The sequence below is a fragment of the Opisthocomus hoazin genome, chromosome 8 (assembly GCF_030867145.1).
Source record: "Opisthocomus hoazin isolate bOpiHoa1 chromosome 8, bOpiHoa1.hap1, whole genome shotgun sequence".
In the NCBI taxonomy this organism is placed as follows: Eukaryota; Metazoa; Chordata; class Aves; order Opisthocomiformes; family Opisthocomidae; genus Opisthocomus; species Opisthocomus hoazin.
Window position 1 is genome coordinate 23204869 of NC_134421.1, and position 27496 is coordinate 23232364.

At 42.8% G+C, this 27496-nt stretch overlaps 1 protein-coding gene across 1 annotated transcript in view; it reads right to left on the reverse strand.

The window, feature by feature from the left end:
• Nucleotides 1-27496, reverse strand: part of PLEKHG7 (pleckstrin homology and RhoGEF domain containing G7) — a 30873-nt gene continuing 3377 nt past the window's right edge. Inside the window, exons 3-16 of the mRNA XM_075429552.1 lie at nt 25300-25427; nt 23933-23973; nt 22031-22126; nt 20763-20912; nt 18702-18797; nt 16318-16413; nt 14963-15076; nt 13112-13286; nt 11064-11179; nt 10216-10309; nt 7576-7655; nt 6056-6215; nt 2688-2785; nt 1-108 (exon numbers count right to left, since the gene is read on the reverse strand). Coding sequence (XP_075285667.1) covers nt 1-108; nt 2688-2785; nt 6056-6215; nt 7576-7655; nt 10216-10309; nt 11064-11179; nt 13112-13286; nt 14963-15076; nt 16318-16413; nt 18702-18797; nt 20763-20912; nt 22031-22126; nt 23933-23973; nt 25300-25427 — 1552 coding nt within the window. The remainder of the gene's footprint in view (nt 109-2687; nt 2786-6055; nt 6216-7575; nt 7656-10215; nt 10310-11063; nt 11180-13111; nt 13287-14962; nt 15077-16317; nt 16414-18701; nt 18798-20762; nt 20913-22030; nt 22127-23932; nt 23974-25299; nt 25428-27496) is intronic.

A 27496-nucleotide genomic window follows, 5' to 3' on the forward strand; every position in this document is an offset into this window, starting at 1 on the left:
CTAAATTTCAGAGGATTCATCTGGGAAGCAGAAAGCAGTGCTTTTCTTGGTTTCATGTTGCGTGGTGTAATTGGAGATTGCCGTTTCTATCTGTGACATCCATGCTTTCTGTAACACAAAAAATAATTGGTAAACCGAGACAATCTAAAAAAGTTGCAGTACTTCAGATACATAAACACTCCAAGCCTTTAGTTTTGCTTAGTGTTTCTTCATACCCACGCTCATAATTCCTGAAGTGAAGATGAATTATCCCAGAACTGAGACTCTCCGGTTGCTGAGGCCAACACGCCGCTGTCTGTGTCTGGGCCAGCGATTTCCAGCGGAGGTTTCCTTTTTGGTTGGAAGGTAGGATTTTAATGCTCTGTTTGCTTGAGATGGTGAAGTTTGCTGCAGGCTATTTCACCTGTTTTTTATGTATTATTTATTAATTTGATGCTGTCCCTGCAGTTTGGGCTCCCTGTTCCTCTGATTAAGACAGGTCCAGTGCTGTCAGCATCACAAGTTCTGTCCCCCTCCGAGACCTGTCGTGCTGCCACGTGAATTTCGGTTTCTAGCATCACGCTGACAGCATTCAGCTCTGTATGCGCTGTCATTCAGGTATGAGGGCAGGGGGTGGTGGCTGGAGAGGTGGGTTTAAAATACGTAACTTCCTTCTCTCTGTGCTAGCCCAGATGATCTGGGTCACAGAAGCTGAGTTGTCTCTGAATTGCTGTGATTAGACATTACAAATTAGCTGGCAGCAGCATGGGCTTAAGGCCTAGCTGTGCTTCTCCCGCCCCAGGGCTTTTATTTTGCCTAGTCAGGAGCTGATGTCCCTGCTGTAATTCATGTGGAGACACTGAGCTTTGATGCAAAGAGTAGAAATGCAAGAGAAGGAGCAGCCTGTTCTGCTTCATGCTGCGCTGGGATTCATAAATTTTGTTATTGACCCACCTGATTGTTTCTTGGGCATGTTTACACCCTGAATGGGTTAGATACATCGCTTTGAAAAACAGGAAGCTGGAGAGATGACTTGCGTGACCTACAGGTCTGAGGAGTCCCAGCAGCGGATACAAGCAGAAGCTGTACGTGCCTGGCAGAGCGCAGAGCCCGGCTGTGGCGCGAGGTGGTGGCTCTGCCCCCTCGGAGCTGCCGGCAGGGGAGGGTCCAGGGTGGTGGTGGTGGTGGTTACACAGGTGTTTGGCAGGTGGTAGTGGATGTGTAGGAGGCAGGATTTGAACTGCCGAGCTTTCCAAGGCTCAGGGCAGAGAGCAGGGGACAGGGAGACGAGAGCATGTGGCCGGGCAGTGCTACGGGCAGGATGAGCGACCGCAGCGTGTTCCAGGTCTGTGTTTCCATGTGTCTGCTGAGCATGGGGTCTCCGAGAGAGAGGTGGGCCAGGGAGCCTGAGCCTCGTGAGGGAGCCGGGAGCCGAGGCAGGCACCTCACAGGCATCGGGAGGTCTAAGAGGCGGCTCGCAACGTAACAGGTCGCTGCTTGGCAGGAGTCAATGGGAATGTGGTGCTTACGGCTTCATTTGGTTTGCTGTCTCCCTTTTCCTGTAGCTTAGCTGGCTCGAGGCCCTGGTCTGATGGTCCTCACCAGTGTCGAATCATCTGGATCATCTTCCTTTCTGCCTTGCAGAATTGTGTCAGCTAAACCCATGAGCTTGTCTTGGGTAGCAAAGTTTCTTTAAAAGATATATTAATCATGCTGAGATTGGGCTTCTTGAGTGCTGAAATAAGGTTGTTCACTCAACCGTTCTACCTTTCCTAGGGCTCAGAGCACTCAAAGTCAACAAAATGCAGTAATGCCACCACATCCAAGTGAAAAGAATGTTTCACTGCAGGGTTTTCTCCTTTGATAAACTGGACTTGGGAGAAGTTGAGAAGATGGCAGCCACCTGATGTGAAGGCAGCTTGCGAAGGAGAAGGTAGTATTTCAAGAACAGGAGGAGCTAACGATTTCCGAGTAGATACCTATTCCAGGTACGAACCAGGGACTTGACAGTGGAAAGAATTCACTCAGTGCTTTTCCCTGAAAAAGTCCTTCTGCTGCAATTTATTTTTAAGAATTAGTATTAGTCACAGTCAAATTTCTGTGCATTAGGTATTAGAGAATGAAATTCAACTTACAGGAGAAAAAAAGCCCACTTCTGAGAAGTGCCTGCCACACACCTTCAGATGTTATGTACAGTGCTGTTACTAGAAATGTGATGTGGTGTGAAAATGAGGGGTAAATTTATATAACAGTGGAATTAATCATACCATCTGTTCATCTGCAATTGCAAAATGTGTGTTGTGCATAGATAAGCATGATACAGTTTTCTGATCTGAGTACTACTGCATAGGAGTTGGGAGGGGTGTTTTGGTGTTGACTTCTCTGGAGGGGCTGACCGTCTTCATTTCTGTGACACAAGAAATGGCTTTTTTTTTTTTTTTTTTTTAGCAGTCAGAAATGGTAATGTTTTTTCAACAAGAATACGACCTGCTATCAGCCCTGGTATAAAATTTGTACATGTTCAACAGCAAAAATTCTGTAACAAATGTGAGAGCCAGAACAGTGGGGTGTTATTTTGTTTCGTTTTGGTCAAATGCCACAACTGTAATAGATTCTTAGCACAGCACGGCCACTTTTAGGCTGAGATCCTTCTTTAGAGAAAGCATAGCTGTGTAATTGGAGAAGAAAGAAAAAGGCATGCTACTTACCTTGGCAGTCTCTGTCTGAGCTTGTAGCAAGAAGACTGCTATGCACTGACGATACCTATTTTCATGCTGTATTAGGAAAGCATTTCGCAAGCTGAAGACTGTGGAAAAAAATATGGAGAAATTATATAAATTCCCACATGCAGGTGTCAGTCCAATTTTATATCACATTGTCTGATTATGATTGAAGAAATTATACATGTAATCATCTTTTCTGGTTCTTCACAGGGCAATGCACCCTGATAGGGTTAGCTTTGTGTTGTGCGGGAAGCTTTGTTACTTTAAAACATTAATTCTGCTTGCCTTGGTTTTATTTTTAATTGCTTTATCATTGTGTGGCTACGGTGCTTTTGAGTCTACCTGAGGATCATTAAGAGAAGTTTCCATTCAAAATGGACTAAATCATAACCGAAGTTAGAGAAAAACTAATATAAAAAATTAAAGAGAAAGGCCCCATTTTTCTGCCAAGACAAGGCAGCGTTTTTCTGAGTCTACTACAATTGACATATTATTCGATAAACTTATCTAGTTCATATAGTTTGCTCTGAAGTCTTGTGCTATGTAGAATATCTTGCTGCTGTGTAATGCTGCTTGTCCAAATGTTTCCAAGTGCTCTACAGTCAGACCTCAAAATGTTTCTGGAAGATAAAGTGTCCTACAATCCTAGTTTTGTAGAAGAGGCAAGTGGAGGGCAGACTGGTTAAATTACTGCAGCAAATCAGTTAGCAGCTGAAATTTGCAGCAGCAGAGAGGCTATGTTTCACAAGTCATGCCTTCTGCCTGTCTGTGGTCAATAGGAAATACAATTTTGCCATCCTAAAAATGACTCCTCTGGGCAATGCTCAACACCAAGCTCTCAGTAATGTTTTCTAAAAGAAATTCCATGGCTGTAAAGATTACCACAGTCTTTGATAGAGTGACGTACCAGTGGATCTGGCTCCTTCAAGCTTGGTGTAAAGTATTATTAGTGGAGCAGTAGTAAGTAATTGCAAAGATTAAATCCAGAGCAGAATCTTAAAAGGAAAGCAACTCCTAATCAGAAAGTATGTTGTTGCTTACTGTCTTCAGAGATGGGTTCCTACTATTACACTTACATATAAAGTTACATCTCTTATACAAGGTCCTGGCATTGCGGATAGTTCTGCCATTAGGGTAGCTTCTCAGTGTTAAGAGTACATCACTATACCTCTTATCCCGCCACTGACACGTGGCAGGCTTTGGGCTAGAGTTATCCTGCATAATTATCAGCCTCCTGCCTGCTCACAGAAAGGTATTTCTATGATATTGCAAGAGATATTTTTTTCTAGTCCTTCTATTCAGGTACATTTCTTTCCAAAGAGAGATCAACCTTCAGCAAACTAATGGATGCAAAAGTACTTTTTACATCAAAAATCAGGGTTTTGGTTTTGGTTAACATGATGGTTCGCTGCAAGTCACGTGCTGTCCTGTCTGGGAACACGCTAACTAATCTTTTAATGCCATCAGTAGTAAAAGTCTCCTTGAACTGCAAATAAATTGGCAGCATTCCCTGATGTCGCACATTCTTGAGAATATTTAATCTTTAATCTTTTCTTTTTTTTTTTTTTTCCTGCAAAGGGAGATTTTCCAGTGATACTAGAAGTTTTCCTTGTTGCTTTACACAAAAAGGTGGAAATGCGAACTGCAATGTCTCCCTATAGTAATTTTTCACACTATTTTTACTGTACCCCACTCCAATGGGTCCTGTACTAGAATGGGGCTTCCAAGGTGGTACAATCTATAGGCAAGTAACAGAGACTGCTGTAGCTACAGCTGTAATAAAGCTGGTAGGACTGTATGGGAGACAAGTCAGGCAATGAGGTCCAAAGTGCAGGGAAGGGCCATAACCAGCGGCCAGGGCCTGGGCTGGGATGCAGCAGGTAAATTTGTTCTGCTGGTTGCAGCTGGATCACGGGGATAAGAAGGACCATGATTAGAAATCTCTGAAAGTAGCAAATACTGGCTTGGAAAAAAAACCTCAGAAATCTTATTCCCATCTCCAGTGTGTCTTTTACACCCAGTGTTGTACGTGCAAAGCGGAGGGTGGCTGCGCCGCCCTCTCCAGCGCCCAGGAGCTGCCGACCTTGCATTTGGTCCAGGCTTAGGCAGGAAGGTGGGGCTGCCCTCCCTCCACCCTGCGGGCGAGAAGTGGCTGCTGGGTCTGCTTCACTACTGCTGGGCTGGTAGGGAGACTGCTTAGGCAGGCAGACAGTGCCTGGAGCACATTTAAAAAAGAGATTACCCTTCTCTGTTTTCATTCCCTTATCTCATCTTTAGTCATTTACCTTTTGTTACCTACCTTTGTTTCCTATCATCACTGATGCTGAATACTAATTACTCTGGGTGAATATATTTCAAAGTAATAAATCTTATGGTCTCTAGGTTTATTTTCCATATCTATTGATTTCCTACAGAGTTTCCTCCCAGTCTTTAGAATTAGAATGGCTGACAGGCCCTGGAGCCTGGAGATTTGTATTTATTTCTCTTAATTCGCTTTGATGTAGGAGGCTGCTGGGATCTGGGCAATGTTAGACTGAGGTGTGTGAGAGCCCATATGAGAGGCTCGGACCAAGGGGAATTCTGATTTTTCATGCCTGCCCCCTCACCCAAACTCTGGTTTGGTGACTCCAGGGGCGTAGTTTTGGCAGGGTAAGGCTGGTCACTCTCTGGGGAGGTCAGTTCTCCTCCCCTCTCCTCGCCCAAGGGCACAACAGCAGATGTTACTGTAGGTGGTTTCCCCTGGCGAGGCATTTGGATGTCTGTAAGCAAGGAAGCAGTGACATACGGCAGGTGATTTCCATCCTCCTGAGAGCCAGCGGCGAGGTGAGTAGGAGCAGCAGCAGAAGGTAAATCTCTGCAGCCTCCTCAAGAACTGCTGCTGTGCACGTGAGGACACCCAGGAAAGCAGTGCAGTGGGGTGCTGGGCAGTGGGACAACTGAAAAAATGCTGCATAACTAGTAAGGGATTGAAAATGTGCTCGGGAAAGAGGCTCGGGGTTTGACAGAGCCTGTTAGAACAGTTAGGGAAAGGAAATACTTGGTTCACGAGGAAGAAGTCATTGGAGTCTTGATGCCTGCTTTGGGGTATATGGATAACATCTGACAGTGACTGGTGCGTATGTGAAAGTCGCTGTTAGAGGCAGGGGGGCGTGGAGCGTGATGTCTGTGTCAGCAGGTCATGCCTCACGGTAAGAGCAGAGCTGTGAAGCCAAATGCTGGTGAGGCACCGGTGTTTGCACTCTGGGCACCTGGGGGTGGCTTGTGGGCACACAACGCCTTACCCTTACACTGCCGCCCATGCAACAGGTGGAGATGGTATTTACGAAGACGTTCAAACGCACGTGGGTACGTACCTGTAATGTGGACGGGGTCGACGTTTTTCAGTACTAGTCTGTCTAGTGGGATGGGCTGGTCTAGGACTGTGCAAAACCCACCCTCTCTTATGAGCGACTGCAACTCAGGAGTGAGGGAAGGAGAGATAGGGATTAAGCTGGCGTCTGAGCCCCTGTATTTCTGGGAATAGAAAATGAAGTTGGTTAGCTGGTTGTCTCCCATCTGCTCATGAAGCATAGGCACTAAACAGCTATAAATTATGTTTTTTTCTCTTATCAAAGGCACTCAGACAGCTTATATGCCTGAGGAACCTCAGAAAAACTCATCGATACCTGGAGCTCTCGTGCAAGGTCACACATTGTACTAAAAAAGCCACAGCAGAAACACGATACAAGTCCACAGGCAGAAAACAGTCATTCTAAGGTCTTCAAAGGTCTGTGTTTTCCCCTCCCTGCCTTATTTTAATAGCAGGACTTTTTCTCCATTTGTAGGAGGTGCGTTTCCCCATCTCCCCCAACGTACACGCAAAACACAGAATTGCTGGCTCTCCAGATGGGTTGCAGCCCTTCACAGAAGATTCACCAACACGTGTACATGGGGCAACCTCAAAGAGACTTGCCTGAGAGCACCAGGACCCTTGAATTCCTGCTTCTTTCGTCCCCCCCATTGCTAAAGGGTGGTGCTGCTGTTCTACCATTTCTCGCTGCATGCCTTCTCTACCTATCTGTCTCCTACAAAGGCAGAACAGGTACTTCTTTGAAAAAAAACCCCAAGAAGTCTTTAAATCAGACACAAACTACTTGAGATTTAGCACAGGTCTTGTCAGCCTTAATTTTCATCATCTTCATAGCCTTAATTTACATCATCTTTATAAACTTAATTAGCTAAATATACCCCTACACTGAAGCTGTAGGAATTTCAGGTCATCCCATGCCTTTTTTTGGTGGCTCAATACGGGTATTTATCATCTATAGCACTCAATCTATAGCATCTACCATCAATAAAAATTTTCTTATGAAGAGTAATTTTATCTCGATTTTAAACTAGGGGAAATCAAGGTAAAGAGAGGACACATAGAACAGGCTGTGCTGGAACAGAGAAAAAAGCCAACCTTCCATCCATTTTACCATTTTTCTGTTTTCTGTCATCTTCTTTTATTTTATTTACTTCTTTCCAATAGCTCTCATATCTCTGTGATAAAAATTTCTCTGGGAGCTGGACTGAGTCATGAGGGGAGCATTAGAATTCTTGAAACTTTTCTGAGCTTTAGCAATCCAGCATATCCGAACAATATCAGGAAAATATTAAGGTCTTGTAAATTCTGCCTGTCATAGCATTCCTGCAACATACTGAGCCTAGAAGCAGGATTTTGAATCAGTATTATGGTTTGCTGTTAGCATAAGGAAGTATCATCCATCCTTCATGCTGATTAGTCATCTTGTATTTTTATCAGTAGATCAATCTTCCAAAGTACATTCAATATATTTACCAAGCTAAAAACATAACAACCACAACCATGTATATCTCTATCCATTATTACCTTTTTGTTATGTTTAGTTTTGGTAATTAATAGGAAATCATCGAATAGGAAGAGGTAGACCTCAAGGAGTCTTGTGCTTTCTGTGGAGGAAAACAAAAAAATCAATTTGCTGGTGTGATTATTTTAAGGAATTTCTACTTCTAAGATGAGGCACATCTATGAACCACCGCATCTTACAAAATGCTTTTAACAAAGAAGCATGGTTTCCAACATAGTACACAACTACTCATCCCCTAGTCTGCACTCTCAAATGCAGCGCTTAAAAAATCCTATGTCTTTTGATGATTTTGGCTACTAATACTTGTACCTTCTAGCAGCTACCTCTTTATGAAAAAAACAACTACTTGCCTTCTAAGAGAAGTGACCTGGATCACCTGGAGTACCTATGAATACAACAATCAGCATACTATAAATTGGCAAATCCTACCTGGTAAACAGTGAACCTTCTAAAGATGGCAGAGATAAAGAAATCGGGAAGTGCCACCTTTTCCTAGTACCTTTAAATACTGGTATGCTGCTCTCTTTACAGGCTTTTGCAGCCATTAAATGTTAACTGCTGGCATCACAAAAGCCTTTAAAAAAACTACATGAAGTAGTGTTGGCTTATCTGTTCTTCCTAGCATAGAGGTCATGAGGATGTGAGGAACAGAACAACAAATGTCTGTGAGAATGTGTCAAAATCTTTCAGGTTGATCTCCAAGCCATGCTGAAAAATCAAGTATTATTATACTAGACAATAAGGAGCAAGTTAAGAAAAGCAAGAGTGTATTTTAAACAGCTTCCTGCAAGAAGGTCTCTGATCCAACCCACTGCTGCAAGCAGGCCAAGCTAGAGCAGGTCGTTCAGTCAGGTTTTGAATGTGTCCAAGAAAGGAGACTCTGCAACCTCTCTGGTCCCCTATGTCAATATTTGAATAACCTAACTCTGAACATGTTGTTCCAAATATCTAACGGGGGAATACCCCATGCTACAGCTTGCGTTTTTATGTCAGCCTTTAGCTCCGACTGCCCTAAACCTGCCATTAGGCAGTCGAAGACAACCGTTATGTCCTCCCTGAGCCTTCCCTTCCAACATTTGAGCAAACCCACTTCTCTCAGCTACAGGATTTAAAAAAAAAAACATTCAGTTGTGGTCTCAGTGATCTCAGTTTCATTCAAGCAAGGACAGTTTGACTTAGCACCAAACTTGTGGAAGTGTGTTCAGAGTTATGAGTTTGGACATGCTTCTTTCTGTTGTGTGTCATGATATTTGACTTGTGATTTCATTTTTGTCTTGAAAGATATTTCATTCAGACAAGTGGCCAAATGCCAGGCTCTTTTATATTGCAGATTGCAGGCAGCTGACTGTCTTGGTGGGTAAGAGTTATGCTCATACCTCCTTTCGCATTTTCTAGTTACTTATTGCAGAAAGAAATGTGGACCCCTCATGGCCACCCTTACCTCCTGCACTGGGGGCTGGTGTCTCATCAAGAGGGCAATGAATGCAGAGGAAAGCATTGCCAGGAGAGGACTTCATGGCTTTCTTCGTCCTCTGCTCGCCACCCTCTAAACATCAGCAGCAAGCTTTTCTTCTGCTTTCCCTGGCGTTGTGCCTTCTCCTCTGCTACTATTTCTCCTCGCGTGGGAAGGAAAACAAAAACACTGAAAAATGGACCGTGTGCCTATTGCTGCTCCCTGTTTAACAGTAATGATGGTGGCAGGAGGCAGAAAGTGCTGGGTGCTTATTCTTTGCATCTCTGCTCCTGAGGAGGTGGTGAAGGAAGTGTGAGACACGGGCTGCGCCCATTTCCATCAAACCATTGCTACAGCCCTGCAGCCACCATGGCACACACATGGCTTCCAGCGTCCTTTCAGATGCTGGTCTTCTCCAAACTGTCCAGGCTCTGCTTCCTGGAAACCCTCCTCTCCTGCCCAGGTAGAGATTCTGCAGCAGCCCCCCAGCAAGCAACCTGTACCTTGCTACAAAAGAATGTCGGCAGATGTGAGTGTCCGCCCTGCCAAGGTGATAGACAGCTGCGAGCAGTGCTGTAGAAATTGGTGTGCTCGTGCGGGACCACTGTGCTACCTGTGGAGTTGACGGCGTGCAGTATGAGTGCTCTGTTGGTAAAAGGGAAGCCACCCGGCAGGATAACACCTGCCTGTTCCAAGGTATCCATCAGAACAGCAGTCTTAGCAGAGAGAAAGTGTGAAAGAAAAATAGATAACACTACTGGACTTTTCAGTAATTTTCAATGAAACTCATAGTGGATGTGGTGTCAGAGAGGTGAGGTGTGTTGACACTAGCCCCCAGGCATGTGGGGCACCTTGTATAGAATAGTCTAAAATTCCTGTTTTCCTGTTGCTGCATTCTTGAACGCGACAGTAATACTGCCCCTTTAAATTATAGGTATTGGCCACTCAAGCTGACTTCTCCAATACCTGGCAGACCGAATACCCAGATGTGACAATAAACAATCATGCAGTTTACTCATCCTTTTGGTGGTTTGGCTGCTTCTCAGTCTCTCTCTGACAAGCTGCACATCTGCTTTTTTCTTTCCTGCACCTGCCCAAATACTGTTGCAGAGGTTCATTCTGGACTTGCCATAATAAAATATGATTCTGTTAAGCCAACTCCTGATACCAGGACATTTAGGGATGTTACCTGCTAATGTTAGCCTGCCTTCATGAAGGAGAAGTCTGTTCGCTGAAGACAAAATGTTTTCACTGTTGTTTTCTCTTAAGCTTTGCTTCAAACACTTGACCCAAAAAAGAGAGAGAGAGAGAAGGGGGAATTGTGCATATCTGATGATGAACTGGGAGGCAACGAGCAGTTCAACAAACTGAGCACATGTGTACTCTTGTCTCAGGCTGAATACATCACACAGTTAATAACTGAGCACGGCTGTGTTACTTCAGTAGTGCTATTGCTTAAATTGTTTACGCTTTTGAAATGTTAAGATGAGTTTTTCTTTGCTGGCTGGAGTGAGTTTAACGGTTCTTACAGAACTGTGTGAACAGACATAATCCTTGAGGCGAGACCCACTTGATGGTGTTACCATAATGCTGCTTAAAGTCTGTCTGTATGGGTAAGGGGGCAATGTTCCCAGGTATGCTATGTGCTTTTTTGTAGTGGTATTTAAATGTAAATACCTCGGCTTGAGGAGCGAAAGAGGCAAATAATTTCTACTTCATATGCTCCTCATAAAAAGGCTGTAATACTTCCATGCATCCCATTTCATTCTGCCCCCTAAAAGCAAACACTGGAGAGTCCTCCTGGGTCATAGGATCGTACTCTCTTGGATGCTAGGTGAGAGCAACCTCTGCTGCCATCCAAGGCACTGTGCTCAGCCTGCGCGTTCACCTGCAGCTTTTGTGGTGCTCAGGCTGCAGCTGCTCCTGTTAGAGCAGAACCACCCCTAGTAACTGGAGTATAGACAACCAGCCAACTTTAGACCACGTTAGGAAATTACACCTTCCTCAAGGAAAAATGACCTTTAAAAAAATGCTTACCTCTGGGACAAAGAATCTCTTGTCACGATCCCAGATTTGAGGCCAAACTATGACCTCTTGCAGTTGCCTGAACTTTTGAAAGTTGTCCAACCACTTGACTTTACCCTCTAGATCCCCTGAAATATGTGAAACATCAGTTACTGCCAAGGCTGGAAAAAACAGTCCTGTTTCTAGAAAATGCTGAATACTGATTTTCTCCAGCGGAAGCCAGAGCACCTCACCTGTGAAGCCCCAGATGAAATCTTGGCCTCATTGTAAAAAATGACTGAATTCTGCTTAGGTTAGCAGAGCCAGAATTTCAAACCATACATTCAAACAGGCTTAAATTCACTTCTAAATGCAAGCGTTGTGTTTACTAATCTGACTGGGGAAGAGGGGGAATCATATAAAAACTAAACTGTAATCTTAAAAAGTTCTTTAAAAAAATCCTGCCTTTCTAAACTGCCTAGGGTAGTGAGAGAAAAATAATTTTCATTATATAAAGCCTGGTCAATAGACTGGTGAAATTAATGAGCATTCATTTCGGGGGCAGAGGTGCCAAAAGTGGCTGAAGTATTCAGTTGGGAGGAGGGTGCCTCAGAATGTGAAAAATGGGGACTAAGCTTTTGCTGATTCAGGGACATTATGGGGAAAATCTTAATGGACGTGCAACTTAAATTCAAAACTCATGTGTTGAGTGTTATTGCAAATAATGGTTTCAGACACACACACACACACGTATGCACCTGAAGGGGAATGCTGTGACTGCAACTGTTCCTTATGTCACTGATTCACTGATCAAAATATGAAGGCAAATCTTTGTCAGGTGTTTGTGAAAGAAGGGAGATCAGCCCTCTATGTGTGGTTTCCTTGGCCCAGAGGTATCTAAACTCTGGAAGGACCTATTTCTTTGCCAGTAGTATTCCCCAGATATCCCACGGTCTTTTGGGGCCGTAGCTAAAAGTACTGTCCTCCCAGCAGAGGTCCCCAGACTAGCAACAAAAGCATCTTATTTTCCAATGGGACCCATTCTGTGCCAAAAAGTGTGCTCCTGATGTGGTCATTAGGCTAGGCTCCTTATTAGGACTTGGCAAGAAGAGAAAGAACCCCAGTGTCTCTTTTAGGTGGTAATTCTGTCATTGGAGTATTTACCCAAGAAGAAGGAGCCACAATTTTTGTCTGTGTTTCTAGAAGACATTAACTCTCTGCCTCATCTCCCAAGGAGATATTGGAGCCTTCAGACTCCAGGACATTGAGAAGGATGGCGACAGAGAGCGAGCCACCATGCTGGGTGGCTCAAGGCCCTGGTGTGCTGCTGGATGAAGAGCTTGCCTGGCACCTCTCCCTGCCAAGAGAAGTGTTTTGCTGATGCACTGTCTTGTCTTTGGTTTCAGTGGGGGCTGCATGAGGCCTTTGGGGAATAAACCTATCGGCTGATGTACTGTATGACCATAAAATGCTTACAGATGCATTTATAGCTTCTTGAACAAGACAGAATTAATAAATTGTTTACTTAAAACAAAAAAATGTTCCTGGACCAACCCCTTCTTTTTCCACAAGAGCTAGAGAAAATCTGTAGCTGAGATCTCTCTTCAGTGCTCTTCAGCTACTTTACATAGTAGGACCCTGTCATTTAGTAAAAGGTCACTGACATAATATTCCCCTTGTGAGTGCAATTTTATCCTATTAAGGATTAGCCCAAACAAATCCTCCTTAGACATAAATCCAACTCAAAGACTTCTTTGTTTGAGATCTTTCTTAATTTGTTCCAATTTGTGATCTGCTCTTAATTGTTTGCATGTCACTGCAGATGGTTCTGAGCAAATACAAATGACTCGCTGATTTGGGAGTCTTGTGACCTTGCTCAGAGAGGCTTTGACAGCTCAAGGGTGGCACCAATCATTTCCTACAGAATGAGGAAGAACTCAGAATTGTAGAAAGGCATGCACATCCTCACTGCATCTCTGCAGGGAGACCGGACCCATTCACACTCCAAGGACATGCACAAAAAGACCACATAACTTGCTTCTTGTTAATTGCACGCTTGACTTTTAACCTTAGCTACTTACGTATGGACCTTTCCACCTTCTCTTTAAGTGACCAGATAAAGCCTTTCTCTGTTTCGTGGGTGCTCCTCTTCCAGATGTTGTTAAGGAGGAGGGGATAGCGTGTCAGTCGATGCAAAGGAGCAACCAGCAGCTCCGGCAGATGCAGCCTCTTGCACTGTTCGTTTTGTTCACACCACTGCCGAAGACAAGGAAAACCTGCCTCAGGCCTCAGCTTGCACGCTGGCCGGGAGGTAGCAAACAGTTTTCTGCATCATCAGCTGACTGTAATGAGGCAGGGACTAATTGAAGGTGAGCTTCTCACACAGTGAGAGCAAGGGCACCGTAAAGGCTCTCTGCAGGGGGAATTGCATTGCTCCTCCAGATTCACTTTCTGCATTGCTGCTTCCTAGTTCAGATGCTGTGGCCATGCTAGCATATCAAGCAGTGCTCTTATTTATCTGCCATTTTAACTGCATCAGGAAAACCTCAGTTACATTTGAGGACCACCTTATGTTTTAAGGTCACCTGCAACTTCCCACACAGGACCTTTTTCCTAGGCATGAGTGTATGAAATCCTTGTCAGGGAGCAAGTGGTGTGAAACTCCCAGGGCCCTAAAAGCTGCAGAGTTTGGCTGTTACAAAGGGGTGTCCTCCCAGTTTTGGGCTGCTTGTAAGAAAAGCTCCCTTCGTCAGGTTTCTCTTTCTAAGCTCGTAACACTGTAGATCAATCTTAAGTATTTACAAGACACATTGGCCTGCTAATGGTAAGAGCAGAGCCCTCTCCCTGGGATCTCCATCATTGTGCTGGCCAGAGTTGTCGCTTTGGACAGATGCGGTGTCAGCAAAGACAGAACCTGCTTTAGTGCTGTAACTTTACAAAGACTTCACTGATAGCTCTTTCCAGCCTTAGAGGGAGGCAAATGCTTCCTTACGGGTAGTGTTTTGATACCATGCTCTATGTCTGCTTTATCTATGGTTCAGCAAAACCCGTCAGAGGAGCCCAAACACTGCCATTGCAGAGGGGTTGCTTGCTGTTCTGCCCCAGATGCTACTTCCTCCCTGTGGGCACATGGGTCAGCTAATGCCCATGAATGAGGAAAGCAGCCCAGCTTTCTTGCCAGGGCTCAGCCAAAATCTGCTCTTTCATGGCACGATCCCAAGTCACATGAAAGCACTGACATGCTCCTCGGTTTCTATTCCCCTTGTTTTGCCTTGTATCATATACGCCTTTCCTTAAGCAGAGGGAAACCACCACACACTTCTCCATCTTTCAGGCTTGTGCATGTCACTGCTGATGTGGCATAGCATAGAGGCTGGGGGCTCTTTTTTACTCAGGGGATGTGAGCCCTGTTGTCTGCTAAAGCACGTAATACCCTGCATGCTGTGTTCCCATCCAACATCTAACCCAAGCTGATATGCAGGACATGTATCAAAGTAAAAAAAACACTTGAGAGAGATTTTACAATGCGGCTTGACTTTTTTTTTCTTTTTTTCTGTAACCATTTCACATTGCTAAAGTGGAGGTCACCAAGTTAAGAAATTACATGCTAAAATCTGAATGATAGAGGCTGGCAGTACATATTTTCTGCCTGCAAAAATGCAGCCAGTTGTTCCCTTTTGGCTTCCCCCACTTGCCTGTTCTAAATTACAAGTGTAGACTTTCACATGTGCAGGGGAACATACACTCAGAAGGGTGACTTTGTATCTATGACATCCGCTGCAGTTCAAAAAATCTGTGTAAAATGCTATCTAAATAGTTTTGCTTCCAATGAGTTTCCTAGTCTGCAGCTGTTAAAATCCTGTCTTAAGACAGGAAGGCTGAGGACAACAACAACAACAACAACAACAACAACAACAAGACTATCACTTTACTTTCAGGTAGATGCCAAAATCTTCCCTCTGTCTCAAGTTTTCCAAGTAGAAGACAGCGGAGGTGTAATTAAGGCAATAAATCTGGTGTGTCTGGCAGAGGTCACCCTGGAAAAACTGCACAAAACACTTGGAAACTTATCAAGAAAGAAAAATGTCATGACAAAGAGAGAAACAACAGTTTTGGTTTTGTAATGTGCATTTTAACAAAGATTTTCTTGTATCTAGTGAAACAGGGCAAAAAGGAAAGGGAGAGTTAAAAAGTTAAGGGCAAGTTAAAATTAGTAAAAGCGGTAAAGTAGAAAAAATCCCACAACCATGCTCAAGCAATACATGGGAGCACCATTCTATCAGCTCTGCAGAGGTGTGAAGCATTCCTAGACTTTGTTGTCATTAGAAATAAATGATGTGAAATTCATGTAGAAGCTGAAGATAAAAATTACTATCTATGCAACAGCTTTACATGGCCTCACATAGCATGTCACTTCATATCCGAGTGTGTTAGATAATCTCTTACAAATGTTGAATGCCATCCGTGATAAGACTCAGTTTTGTCTGGGATTTTGTCTGTCTCATAAAAACATTATCAATAAGAATGCTTGAAGTCAGAGGTAATGGGGGTGAGAAGCCAAGCTCTAGCCCTTTTTAAAATCCTAACCCTGAGGTAGGGTCTATTTTAGTATTTTCCCAGAAGTTTTCTAACAGCCTCTACTGTTAGAGAAAGTTCAGGTCCATGAATTGATTTTCTGTCTGTATTAATATTTCCAACTTTTCAGTCATTGGGAAGTTGTGCAGGAAGCGGAGCCCCTGGAGAGAGCTGTTTGGACAACTGCCTGGTTTACCATGCAGACTGCAGGACACTTGTGTTGGTGCCTGACTCTCACTTAGCAGACACAGGCTACAAGAGGTATTTCAGTCCCACTGAGATCTTAATTAAGCACTTAAATACACTTGTGGGTCTGGTCCATGGAGTAAAGGAAGGATCTATGCAATGGAGTGGAAATACGCAGAAAACATCCAGCGATGGGCCTGGGGTCTGGTCTCAGGGAGACTTCTTCCATAAAGCAAGAAGCTCGCCTCTGCCAGTGGCAAAGTCTCCTCAAGTTCTGGGCTACTGTTCCCCAGGAAGGGAAAATCCTTCCACACTTTGTCCCACATACAGAGCACCTTTCCACGACTACCTCAAACATGGCAATGAATAAAAAGAAAAATATTATATTGACAGTGAGACCAAACTGCCGGTGACAGACAGCATGTTCTTGATTGAGATGATGGCTCTAAAGCACCTGCATGCAATGATAAATGACCTGCTGCAAGGACCTGCTAAAATTAAGCAAGAACACTTCTAATTATGTTACCTTTCTGAGTATGGAGCTGAAATCCATAGGAGAGTCTGACTTGCTGACATGTTCCTTCACAGTTTCAAAAAAAGTTTTCAGAAAACTGAGACTTATCTAAGGAAAGGAAAAAAACCCTAGAGAAATTAGCATCAGTGATCTTCTGAAATTAAGTTTAAAACAACTTTATCTCCCATTCCTGGGCTCTTCAAAGGCTCCAAGCACAAAGGGATGCCTATACTTGTCTCCCCAACATTGCCAGGATTAACTTCAGAATTATGCCCAGAATGCTTTAATTAGTCAGAAGCTAAACCAAATCTAAACAAATACCCACTTCTGTCGTGATAATGTCATGTGACAAAAGCTTTGAAACAAGAATAGTTATTCCATTTAAACTTATTTTAGGATAGCAGCTGTATTTGACAAGATTTGACATGAAAAATTATGGTAATGAATGGTATCTACTGGAAAACACTGATTGTGTATCACAGAGCTGTGACAATTAAGGAAGTCTTCATGGTCATTTTAAGAAGATACCGTCCTTCACAGGTTGAGTTTGTTTCATGCTATTGGAGGTGAAGGAAACTTCCATAAAACACTACAATAAATCATGTATTCCACATAAGTTATCTTTATATGTTTGCACTGGATTCAAGGGTGCCCACACAATCAGTCAGATATGGGTGAAAGCCTGCTCCTGAGCCCATGCTTGCCTCCTGAACACACTATTTGCACACAAACTCATGTCCAGGCTCAGCTTTAGGCCAAATTTTGAGCCAGAAGGGAACACCATCCGCTGTGGTACTGCTATGAACTGCGGTTGTAGCTGCACACACTGCTTTGTTTGGTGTATTTATGGGGGCAGGGTTGCTTGTAGGATCATGCTTATTCTTTCATTTTGACAAGTGTGTGTTTTACACTTTTTACAGCATGCATTTTTTCATGGATTTAATCTGCTGTCAAGAAGAAATGAATGCTGTAAAATACATTAAAAAAGGCACAAAAGACATTGAGAGGAGCTACTTTCTCCTATACTATTTTATATGTGTGTATGAGTAATAGATGGTCATTTATCATCCTCATTAATAAGGACAACATAATTAGAAAATGAAACAGAAAATGCATTGAAGATAACTCTCTCAAGACATGGCCAAGCTCCAGCCAAGCTCAAAGCCTTTGTAGTTGCTAAATGGCACACAGCAATACACCCCGCTTCTTTGAACAAGATTGAAGGAATTGTTAACCACACATATCAACTGAATTCTGGTAGTTGGCTGCATGTATAGTCTTCGCCCACAGCAAGTGCAAGGTGAAACACATCAGCTAAAATCTCTTTCCTTGCATCTCCAAACTTGCTCAGGTGGTCACTTACACCAGCTCACCTGGTGTGTTGTCAGTCACTGAGCAGAGGTGATTTGCTCACATGTGTTTGAGCTCTGGCTGATTGTCCCTACTCTGAAGAGCCCTCCTCCTTTTCTTGTTTTGGCTAAAAGGGCAGATGTTAACTGTGAAGGCAAGGGAACTACAATAAAAGAAAGGACTTGAAGTAAGCAACTGGTTTAGGGTGTAAGATGTGATTGTGAGCAAGCATTAAACTTCTGCAGCTGAAGAGCCCTTTCCAAAATTCACTTTGCTGTTAAGGGTGAGGTATCCAGTAAAAGTGTTCTCAAGCTATGAAAAGCTTCTGGTTTTCTTCTAAAGTTATGCAAATGCTATTTTGGACTTATGAGTTCCTTTAACTTTTAGGGGATTAAAGTGGTCTCCAAGCCACTGGCCATAAGCAGCAAAGAGCTGGAGTGCATCACAGCCGAGCTTCGTGGTTTTCCTCTTCTTGGAAGCTGGAGGGTAAGTAGCACATGAACACAGAGCATCCAGTCTGTGTGGAAGTTATCCTTCCACCCATACCGAGGGAAACCCCAGCTGAAGAGGGGCAGTATTCATTTTGTTTTAACTTGCTCTACTGGAGTGGTATGATAGATAGCAAAGTCTTTGTGCCCATCGGTTTGCGAAAGGAAACTTGTTATTGTAGTTATTTTGCCATTCTTACTGTTTTGCTGTAAGGACTGCCTAGTCAGACTTTATCTTCACAAATCCTTTTAAAAGGATGCTACTTGTAAGAATTAGTCTGAAACTTGTGTTTACTTCAGAAACAACTGTCAAATGAGCTTTCCTCTGTGTTCAGATGCCTGTTTATCCTTTGATGGAGGCACATGAGAATGATTTGCACTGGTGAAATTTGACCCCTGCTGATATACCAGAGAGAAATGGAGGAAAGACTAATTATTTGAACTAAATTCCAGATGTGAGCATTGAATCTGAATAGAAGCTTTATGGATGGTTTCTAGTCTCTGTTTATAGGGCTGGTTGGTTTCTGATTTCAGTAAGACTTTTATATCTTTACTCACCTTGTTTAACTCCTCTAAGTTTGCGAAAAGTCTCCACAAATCCACATCCAAGAGAAATTCATTACTCTGGAGGTATTTTAGAGTGTTCATAAATATCTTTAAAAGCAAAACAAATACATGTTATTTATATTTGTGCCAATTCAATAATTCTGGCTCTTTTTTTTTTTTTTCCCGAAAAGAACATGTTTGCATTGTAATCTTCACGAAATGGTCATTTGATTTGGGGTTTGCAGAAGATGACACTCTGAGAAACATTTCCTGACCTGCCTGAAGGCTAAACATTGGGCTTTGTGTGAGGAGGAGGGCATGAGTGATGTCTCTGGGGGGTCTCTGCTGCTGCCATGGAGGAAGCTATGTCCGTGCTGTGCTCAACTGCACCCCCTGCAGATCTGCATGAAGGAATTAATAGCATCAGAGTCATAGTTACAGATTTCTGCGACCTTTCTAAACGCTTTCCTTCCTACCCCATGTATCTGCTGCCAGAGAAGTTGTTTAGAGTTATTACGAGGAAAAAAATGGTTGGAATAGCATAAATAGAAGGCTCATGAAGGTTTTTCATCTCTTTGGATTGTTCTGTTAACCTGTATTGAGTGAAAACTGCATATCTATTTATTGGCTGTTTAAGATTTTATACTATTTAAGCTCTCGTGGTGATATTGGAGCTGTGCTGACTCTGACTTAAATCTAACAAAGGCTTAAAAAATATAGATTACCAAGTAGAATTTTTTGTATATGTGTGAAAAGCATTAATGAAAAAATCTGTCACCCAAGTGCCAAGACTGAAGAGCTAGTGAGAGTGTTTGCTTAGCCTTGTGTAATTCTTCAGTTGCTATGAACAGTTGACCAGAGAGCTTAAAGGGTATTTACAGTGGTCTTAAGGCTCCCTGTGGAGATTCATTAAAATCAGTGGAATATTTCTATACTGGGATATACTTAGATTAGCAGGTATCTGTAAAACTGGTTACCCAAATTCAGTTGATTCTCTCTTTGGCAGGAGAGTTTGGGAAGCTGGCATGCGCTGAATAGTGTATCATTCATGGGTCACGTGGGGCTGGCTAAGGCTTATCTGTGGGTTCATACACCAAGCTCACCAAGGGACCTGCAGGTCCTCGCCCTTCCCAGGATTCACCCATTTTTTATCTTCTTGGAAGAAAGAGTCTAGAAGGAAGGACAGTTCCATCCTGTGTAGGACCTATCACTGGTCCTGTTGTCCCTTTTCCTCTCCCTTCCTGTTCTGCCCCATCAAGGAGGAATTCAACTCACTCCTCTATCTATTCCTTTTACTTTGTAGTACTTCTTGTGCTGCTTAGGCTAACTTTTCAGCAACGTGGTGAATGTTTCACTAACCTTTTTCCTTTGACTAATACAAAGCCAGAAATTGTCTGTGCAGAATAAGAGAAAAATGATAGGAAGATATTTAGGGAAGCTTCCATCCTCTTCAATGGGTTTACTGACTTTTGATGTGTGATGAATATAAATAGTGCCGCTATTCTTGTAACATTGTGTAGTATTCTTGTCCATATTTCAAAGCTCTTAAAATTCACCTGGTTGGAGGCAATCTGGAGGTTATGGGAGAGGAGCTGTTTTTTAGGTTGCTTATTTTCTTGTAATATTAGAACTACAGGTCTGATGATTTTTGGGGCTTTCATACTCTAATCAGGATGATCTAACCACAGCTTCATAAGAAGTTAAACGAAGAGTATAATGTTACAGACTAGTGGTAGAGAAATATCCAGTGTAGTCAGTTGGAGAGTGGCTTCAGTTCAGAGGTAGTGAGAAGAATAGTGGAATATCAGCTGAAGTTACTGGAAGGATCTGCAATCAGAAGGTTTTTACAAAGCACTAGAAAGTGCTGTGTAGAAGTAGAGATGCTCTCAGGAAGATAAAAATCAAAGGGAATTGTAGAAATAGGATGAGCATGCAAGACAGGAGAAAAAACAAGCTCTCAAGTCATTCCCCTGTAGACACCCAATGAGAGTTTGCAGGCAGTTTTATGGCTGCCATGCTGACAGCAGGGCAAATAATGTTTCATTATTCTTGAGATATGAGATCTGAAGTTACCATCTTGAGAACCAGCAAATGATCCTGAAAGTAAGTGCATTCACTTGTGAAAAGTTCCCACACTGCTGCTTCTTTTTTCACTTCTAACTGGCTGTCGGCATCTTTCTGCTCAGTTTGTTGTGCATTTATAAATTCATGCCAAGATTTGCTCTATTGATTGAAGAAGAAAGAAAACCATTGACTGTTGCATCAGCTGCTTCAGATCTTATGAAAAGAACCTATGATCTATTCGCCCATGTAAAGACCGTAGCTGTATTAGTGATTATTCTGAAAGCTTAATGATTCCTTTAAAAAGAATAAAAATCCTGACATTTTCCTCCAAATCATTTATAGTATAAACACACTGAATTGAAAGTAATGCAGTAGGATACTCTATGTTGGTAGGATGCTGTATCAAATAATAGTGGGCAGCATGCAAATACTAAGGGATTTAATCTGTCATGCTGCTGCGGGAAAGCAGTGATGGATGATATTTTCCTATTTTCTAGATGGTAAGATTAAGGTACCAAAAAACTACATCTTCACAGGTACTTGGATATTGTTTTGTTTAGTCCTAAGGTGGCCACTATCACCTTACTGACCTACTCCAAGGTCAGAGGTTCACATATAAGTTAGGCACTGACAGAAGTCCCCAACAACCCAGTCTACGGGGAATTGTGTGTAACAGCCTGCTGTGAGAAGCAAAAGGTTTGCTTTGGAGGAAGGATGGTGTTAGGTGTGGGTTATCTGAGCATCACCCTGGTAGCCCAAGCTTGGTGTTTCTATGGTTAGGGGGCCCTGGAGGCCAGGAGCCTTGTTTATCTGGCAGACAGGTTTTGGTGCGATTTCTGCAGCTGAACCTTGGTGTTAGCACTGACCTCTCCATGGCTACCCCTGAATGCACCCTTAAGGCAGCAATGGGGGTGGCCATGTCCCATTTGGCATCTCTGTGATGCTGCAGCGCCTCTCCTCAGATCTGCAGGCACTGCTGAGAGGGTTGTCTTGATACCTTTTTCTGAAGGTGGTACCTCCTTGATCTAGGGCAGTCTAGAAGTCTGGCAAAACCGGGGTGGCTATGAGGGCCCTTGCTAACCACGTACAACACTCACAGTTTCCCCCTCACCCCTCCATTTCAAACAGCAAACATATACCTTATGCTTATGCGTTAATTTTGCAGAACGGTCTCATATCCAGATTAATTTAGTGAAAAATGGTAACTTGAAAAGAACACACAATTTTTATCCCTATCTTTAAGTATCCTTGGTACAGTATACTGAGTATTTTGATACCTTAAAGCAGAAAAAATCATACGTGTTGCAATCTGCGATATTCACAGTTGAAAGACAGTTTTCCAGATCAGATGCTTGCTTCTGTTTGTCTTTACCCTGTTGAATGACAAAAACCACCCCAGATTCATACAGTGTTTTACAGACCAACAAGAAGTTTGCCCAGCTCAGTAGCCTTGTTCTGATCTATAAGGAGCTTGCCCTCAACTCTGATTTCCTCATATTTCCAGGCTCCCCTACACAGAGATGAGGCAGTGATGGTAGGTTTATTTGTAGCTATGGGTGGAGTGTGTAAGATCTTATTTATGTAACATAGCAGTCTTTGGCAGGGCAAATCATTGGTATGGCAACAGACAGTGGCCAGCCCTCAGTAAACAGAAGCAATTATTTTGCTTCCTTCAGCATTGTCAGAAGCAGGGGACAACAAAGTCCTTTCTCATAGTTGAAATCATTCTCCTGCCATAGGTATACAAATCTTGCATGTTTGTTTATTATTTTTTAAATTTTTTGAGTTACATATTGAAAACACTCATTTTGTCAGCTGCAGAGTAGTGTCTATAAAATGAGCTTTTAAACTCCTCCTGCTCTTCAAGCTTTCTATGTGAGGGATCATGAAATAAAAACAATTGCTTTTGCTTTGGCTTTGTTTCTCAGGCTGACAGTGCTGTGTAAAAAGTTTAACCAATATTTAAGAATTCTAATTTAGTGCTGTGAGCATAGACTGTGAGCCTTATAAGGCGTTTGCCTAAGTTTTATCTGCTCTCTGGAACTGTATTCTCATACTTCATGGATTTCTGTTGTCTGAACTTTAGGCACTGAACTTGAGCCAATTTTGAAATACGTGTTTGATTATAATATTTGGAATTCAGAGTTTAAGCTCAGCTCTGAGATTTGAAAGATAGATTGAAACGGAGCAGAGAAAATAATGCAACTATATGTATACATACTTAACAGATGCACCAGCAAATAAATCTTCATAATTAAATTTTATGGCATTTAATAGTCTCAGAAATCACTTTTGGCTGAATATCGAATGCATTTTATTGCAAATTTCAGATATTTTGCTGAATTTAATATTCTCAGTTTTAGGCCATGCTTCTTCAAATGCTGTAGAAATGCTATCAAATGAAGTGGGAGCTCTTGTACGTGCTAATCTGAATACTTGCATTGGTTTCACTTGGACTAACGCTTCTTTGATAGTCGAGATTTAGAAGATAAAATGATAAAAATATTAGGAAAGGACTGTTCACAATTAATTGTTTGGGGGTGCAAAGTTATCAAGACATTTGCGAATAATTTTTTTAATGATGAACCTCCAAAAGGAAATTCAGATACCTTAGTAAGTGAAAATTCTCATAACTGGAAAAGACAATGAAATGTGTTAGAGCCAAAGAAAGCATCTAAAAAAAGCTAAATCCCTTCCATGTGAGTGGGAGTTGGACAGATACTCCAGAGCCCTCAGGCACTAAAGTCTAGGTTGGCGTGAAGAAAATACAGAATAGAGTGTGGTCAAAGCAATAATGCGACTTGCTTACCCACCTTTTGCTCTCTTACACTGGGGAGCTGCACTTGGGCCTGCTGCCACCATCGAACAGCTTGAATGAGACCTCCCATGTTGCCCGCCCCACTCTGCCCTCCCGGTGCCGTCAACACCTCTCCTCCCACCACCCATGAGGATGGGGAGCAGTGGCTTTCATGTGCATCAGTGCAACAGCACTGGTGGCTGCACTGGAGCCACCCTACTTTCTTTGTGGATTAATGTCCAGTCAGTCCCAGGGTGGCCCGAGACCTCTGAGTTCGGCTCACCTGCTGACTGCCTTTCTCCAAGGGCAGGTTACCTTACCCAGGTTAGTTGTGGGAGAAAGCAAGGTCAGTGCAAGGAGAAAAACGTGGTGAAATACTCACAAGTCCTCTTCTGGCAAATGGCCACCTTGGCTTTTTGGACTCTAATGGGTAAAACAGATGTGTTATCAGTAAAGATACAAATTGCTAAAAATAAAACTGTTATTTATGGGTTTTTTTGTTTGTTTGTTTTTTAGATGGAGCTTGATATACTATACTCTACTTGACTCAGATTTAATACTTGTGTTTAGGCAATTTGTTCACCAGACTTGAAACCTATTCAGCCTGTTGGATTCCTACAGCAAGAATTATATCTATCTGTGGTGGGATCTTGGACGATGCTAAACACTCCCACTTGCTGCAGATGATCAGTATGTGATTGCCAGTTCTTTACATGTGAAAACACATTGTACCTCAGGCCAATTCTTCAAGATATCTGTTATTTTGAAGCAAAAATTAGGCTATGTCTGCACCTTAGTGGTATTTTGGAGCTATGCAGGTATTTAAAACTCCTGTGAATGAACAGTCCTATGAACCCTAAGTCTCAGATCTGTCATGGGGCTGGCACAGTGGTGCAGGCTGTAATTCATGGTCCCTAGCAAGGCACAGAGAAAGCTGGGGATCTAGATGTAGGAATGCACTGATGAGAAGTGAGGAATGCCTGTGTGTGTTCAGCAAGAAATTTGAAAGGGTTTTCTATGTGTGGCACCTAGATTCAGGCCTGTGTATGACTGGGAACTGCAGTTGACGCTTTCTCCTTTTAGGCTTTGAAAGTGTTGATTCCAGAATTTTCTGGGGATGGCTGGCTTGTTTGCTTTTGTGAAACTACCAGTTGTGACCTTGACTTATTTATTTTTTGAGAAAATTTTGGTCTCTGGTCACCAGCATCTTCTGGTGTATGGCAATCACACTGCACACTATACTATACTCCATAATAGATGCTTGTGGAAATTGCTTGCAGGTCTACATTTCAGTGCGTGAAGGTATTGAGAGCAACTTCTAGCCACGAGTTGGGTCTGCTACTGTTGTGATTAGAGCACTACTGGAAGGGGTGGCATGGGCCACTCTCTTCCCTCTGCTTGAAGCTGTGCAGGTAGGAATTCGTAACAACTGCTTGCAGATGGAGATCCTGGCCTGGGCTCTGGTTACTCCTAGCCTGTGGAGGAGGCAGGTGATCCATGTCCTGCCCCCCTTAGCTACCTCTTACATTTTGCATTCAACAATAAACTGCAGGCAAAAAAGCATAAATTGAGGGGAACTTTAAAAGTAACGATGCAGTCACTTTAGTGTGGGGTAGCAGTCCTTCAGGGAGGCTGTGCTGCCTTGCGTGTCATTGTTGCACCAATCCTCCCTCCCCATCCCACATGCACACATGTTTCAGTTGTGGCTTTTGCTGGGCTCAGAAGAGCAAGCCCCACCCCGTGTCTGACCTGCGCTTAGCAGCAGGGCTGCGTGGGCCAGGTAGTCCATGGCACGGTCTGACACCAGGAGGTCTCCAGGGAACACCTCGAGTCCCGGCAGACTCACTACCACGGAGCTACGCCTGCGCTCTGCTGATCTGTGAGATGCAACAACAACACACATCATCTCTCTCCACTTGTGGCTGCAGAGGAAACTTCTGAAGTGCTCCTTGCTCATACAGGAGGAAACAAGCTAAAAAACCAAATCACAGCCTCCATGACATAATGTGTTAAAGGAACAATGAAGAGAAAATTTCAGTGATCAACAGCAAATATCTAATTATCATTCCAACTCCGCATTGTTGCTGACGTCAAGGTCTTATGGCCGTGGTTTGACTCAGAGACTTTAAATACTGGAAATTCCTGGGTTCTTCTGAGTGTAGGCAAAAAGTGAGCGGAGGCTTCAGAATCTATGTTTTGGCATTGGAGTCCAAAGGAGCAGTTAAATACCATGTCCCTAGCTGATATGTGGGCTGTCACTGCTTTTAACCTGCATGTAACTCAGGTGATTTCAAGAAAAGACAACACATTACTGAAACAGTTAAAATGTTAAGATTTTGGTGGTGGTTTTTTTTTTTTGTTAATGTTTAATCTTTTGGATAGTTTGTGCTATTTTCTTTCTAGATCCTTATGGCACTTTTTCTGCTAATTCAAATATTTTGTCTTTTGAATATAATATGACTTAGTGGCCCTGCTGATTGAAAACAAATGGCTCTTTCAAACTATCGTTCTTACTAATCGAGGGCGTTGTCCAGGATGTAGATCCATCAAGTGAAGTGACACAGGCGTTCTGTATCCAACAGCGTGTTTGTGCCAGAGGCTGCTTGCATTCAAATATGGGAATTATTGGTGCATATCAAAAATCTTTCTGGATTTTGCCAATAACTCACACTGATACCTAATTGGTTGTGTTAGTGTACTGTTGCAAAGTGATGGGTGTCTGTAGCTTCTGTTCTGCTGTCTTCAACTGATTGATGCATGAAAACTGCATCAGACTTCAAAGGGTCAGTAAGTACGTAGCTGAGGAAGAAGGCACGAAGTATTTGTGCATATATAAAAATTCTCTTTTTTAGTCACCGTTTATTGTGCGTGGTATTTTTGGTCAGTTAAGTACAGTTCTTACTACATTTTTGCCTAGGGAGACACATTACTGTGAATGTTTAACCATTTGCTAACACCTGGTGTGAAACCTGGCAGGTGTATTTTTTCCCCTAAGTGCATGAATAGTCACTTGACAACTTATCAACTGGCAGATGAGCTCTGAGGTAGAGAACTGGGTTTTGATCTGTATAGCAGAACATGGATATTATGCTTTTTGCTATGATCTGACAGTGACATTGCTTGCAATTGCCTTAGCTAAACCAATTGAATTGTACAGATGAAAGGAAAGACTGCTCCTAGCAACAGAGGGCTGTAGGCTGTCTGGAAGGCCAGGTCTGGGACTTTAACACTTGAAACACAGGCATATTGGGGCTTGAAAACTAAGTGTTGAGGAGTTTAGAATGTGTAATGTATGATTTTTAAAGTGTCAAGCTTACATCAATTGCAGAATATATTTTGAAGCTGGAGGCTAGTGGCTTATGAAGGTTAGTAATGGGAAGCACAGTTTCACAGTAACTGAGTTTAATGGTGCTATTTCCCTAGATCAAAAAGGCCTTGAACTTCAGAGACACATATGTCTAAACAAGCCCTTCACACCGGTATGAAAATTTGTGATGTGTGGGAGCATGCCAAGGTCACTTGGATGTGTATCTACAATATACCTTTGCAATCTGACATGCCTGGTCTGATTAATGACTTACATGCCTAAACTGTGTACTCATGCTTCACAGATGAAGGTACAGGTATCTGCGATCACCTGGCCTGATGCCTGTAGATATATTAGATGCATTAGATGCTTTTTTTGGTTTTGCTGGAGACATGAAACCACTGAAGCACTGCAATTTATCAGTTTTTGAGTCTGTATTCAATATTTTACCATTTTTTCATGCCTGCAGACCCTGTAGCTTTTCCTTTTGCTTTATTTTTTTCTTACCAGGGATAACGGACTGAAGTGCTTGAGTGAAAGAAATGTTTGTACTTTAGGGATGAACTCAGGCACCTGAGTGTTGGCTTTAGCATCTCACCTTGTGTCCACCAAACACACCTCTTTCTGTGCTGCTCCTCT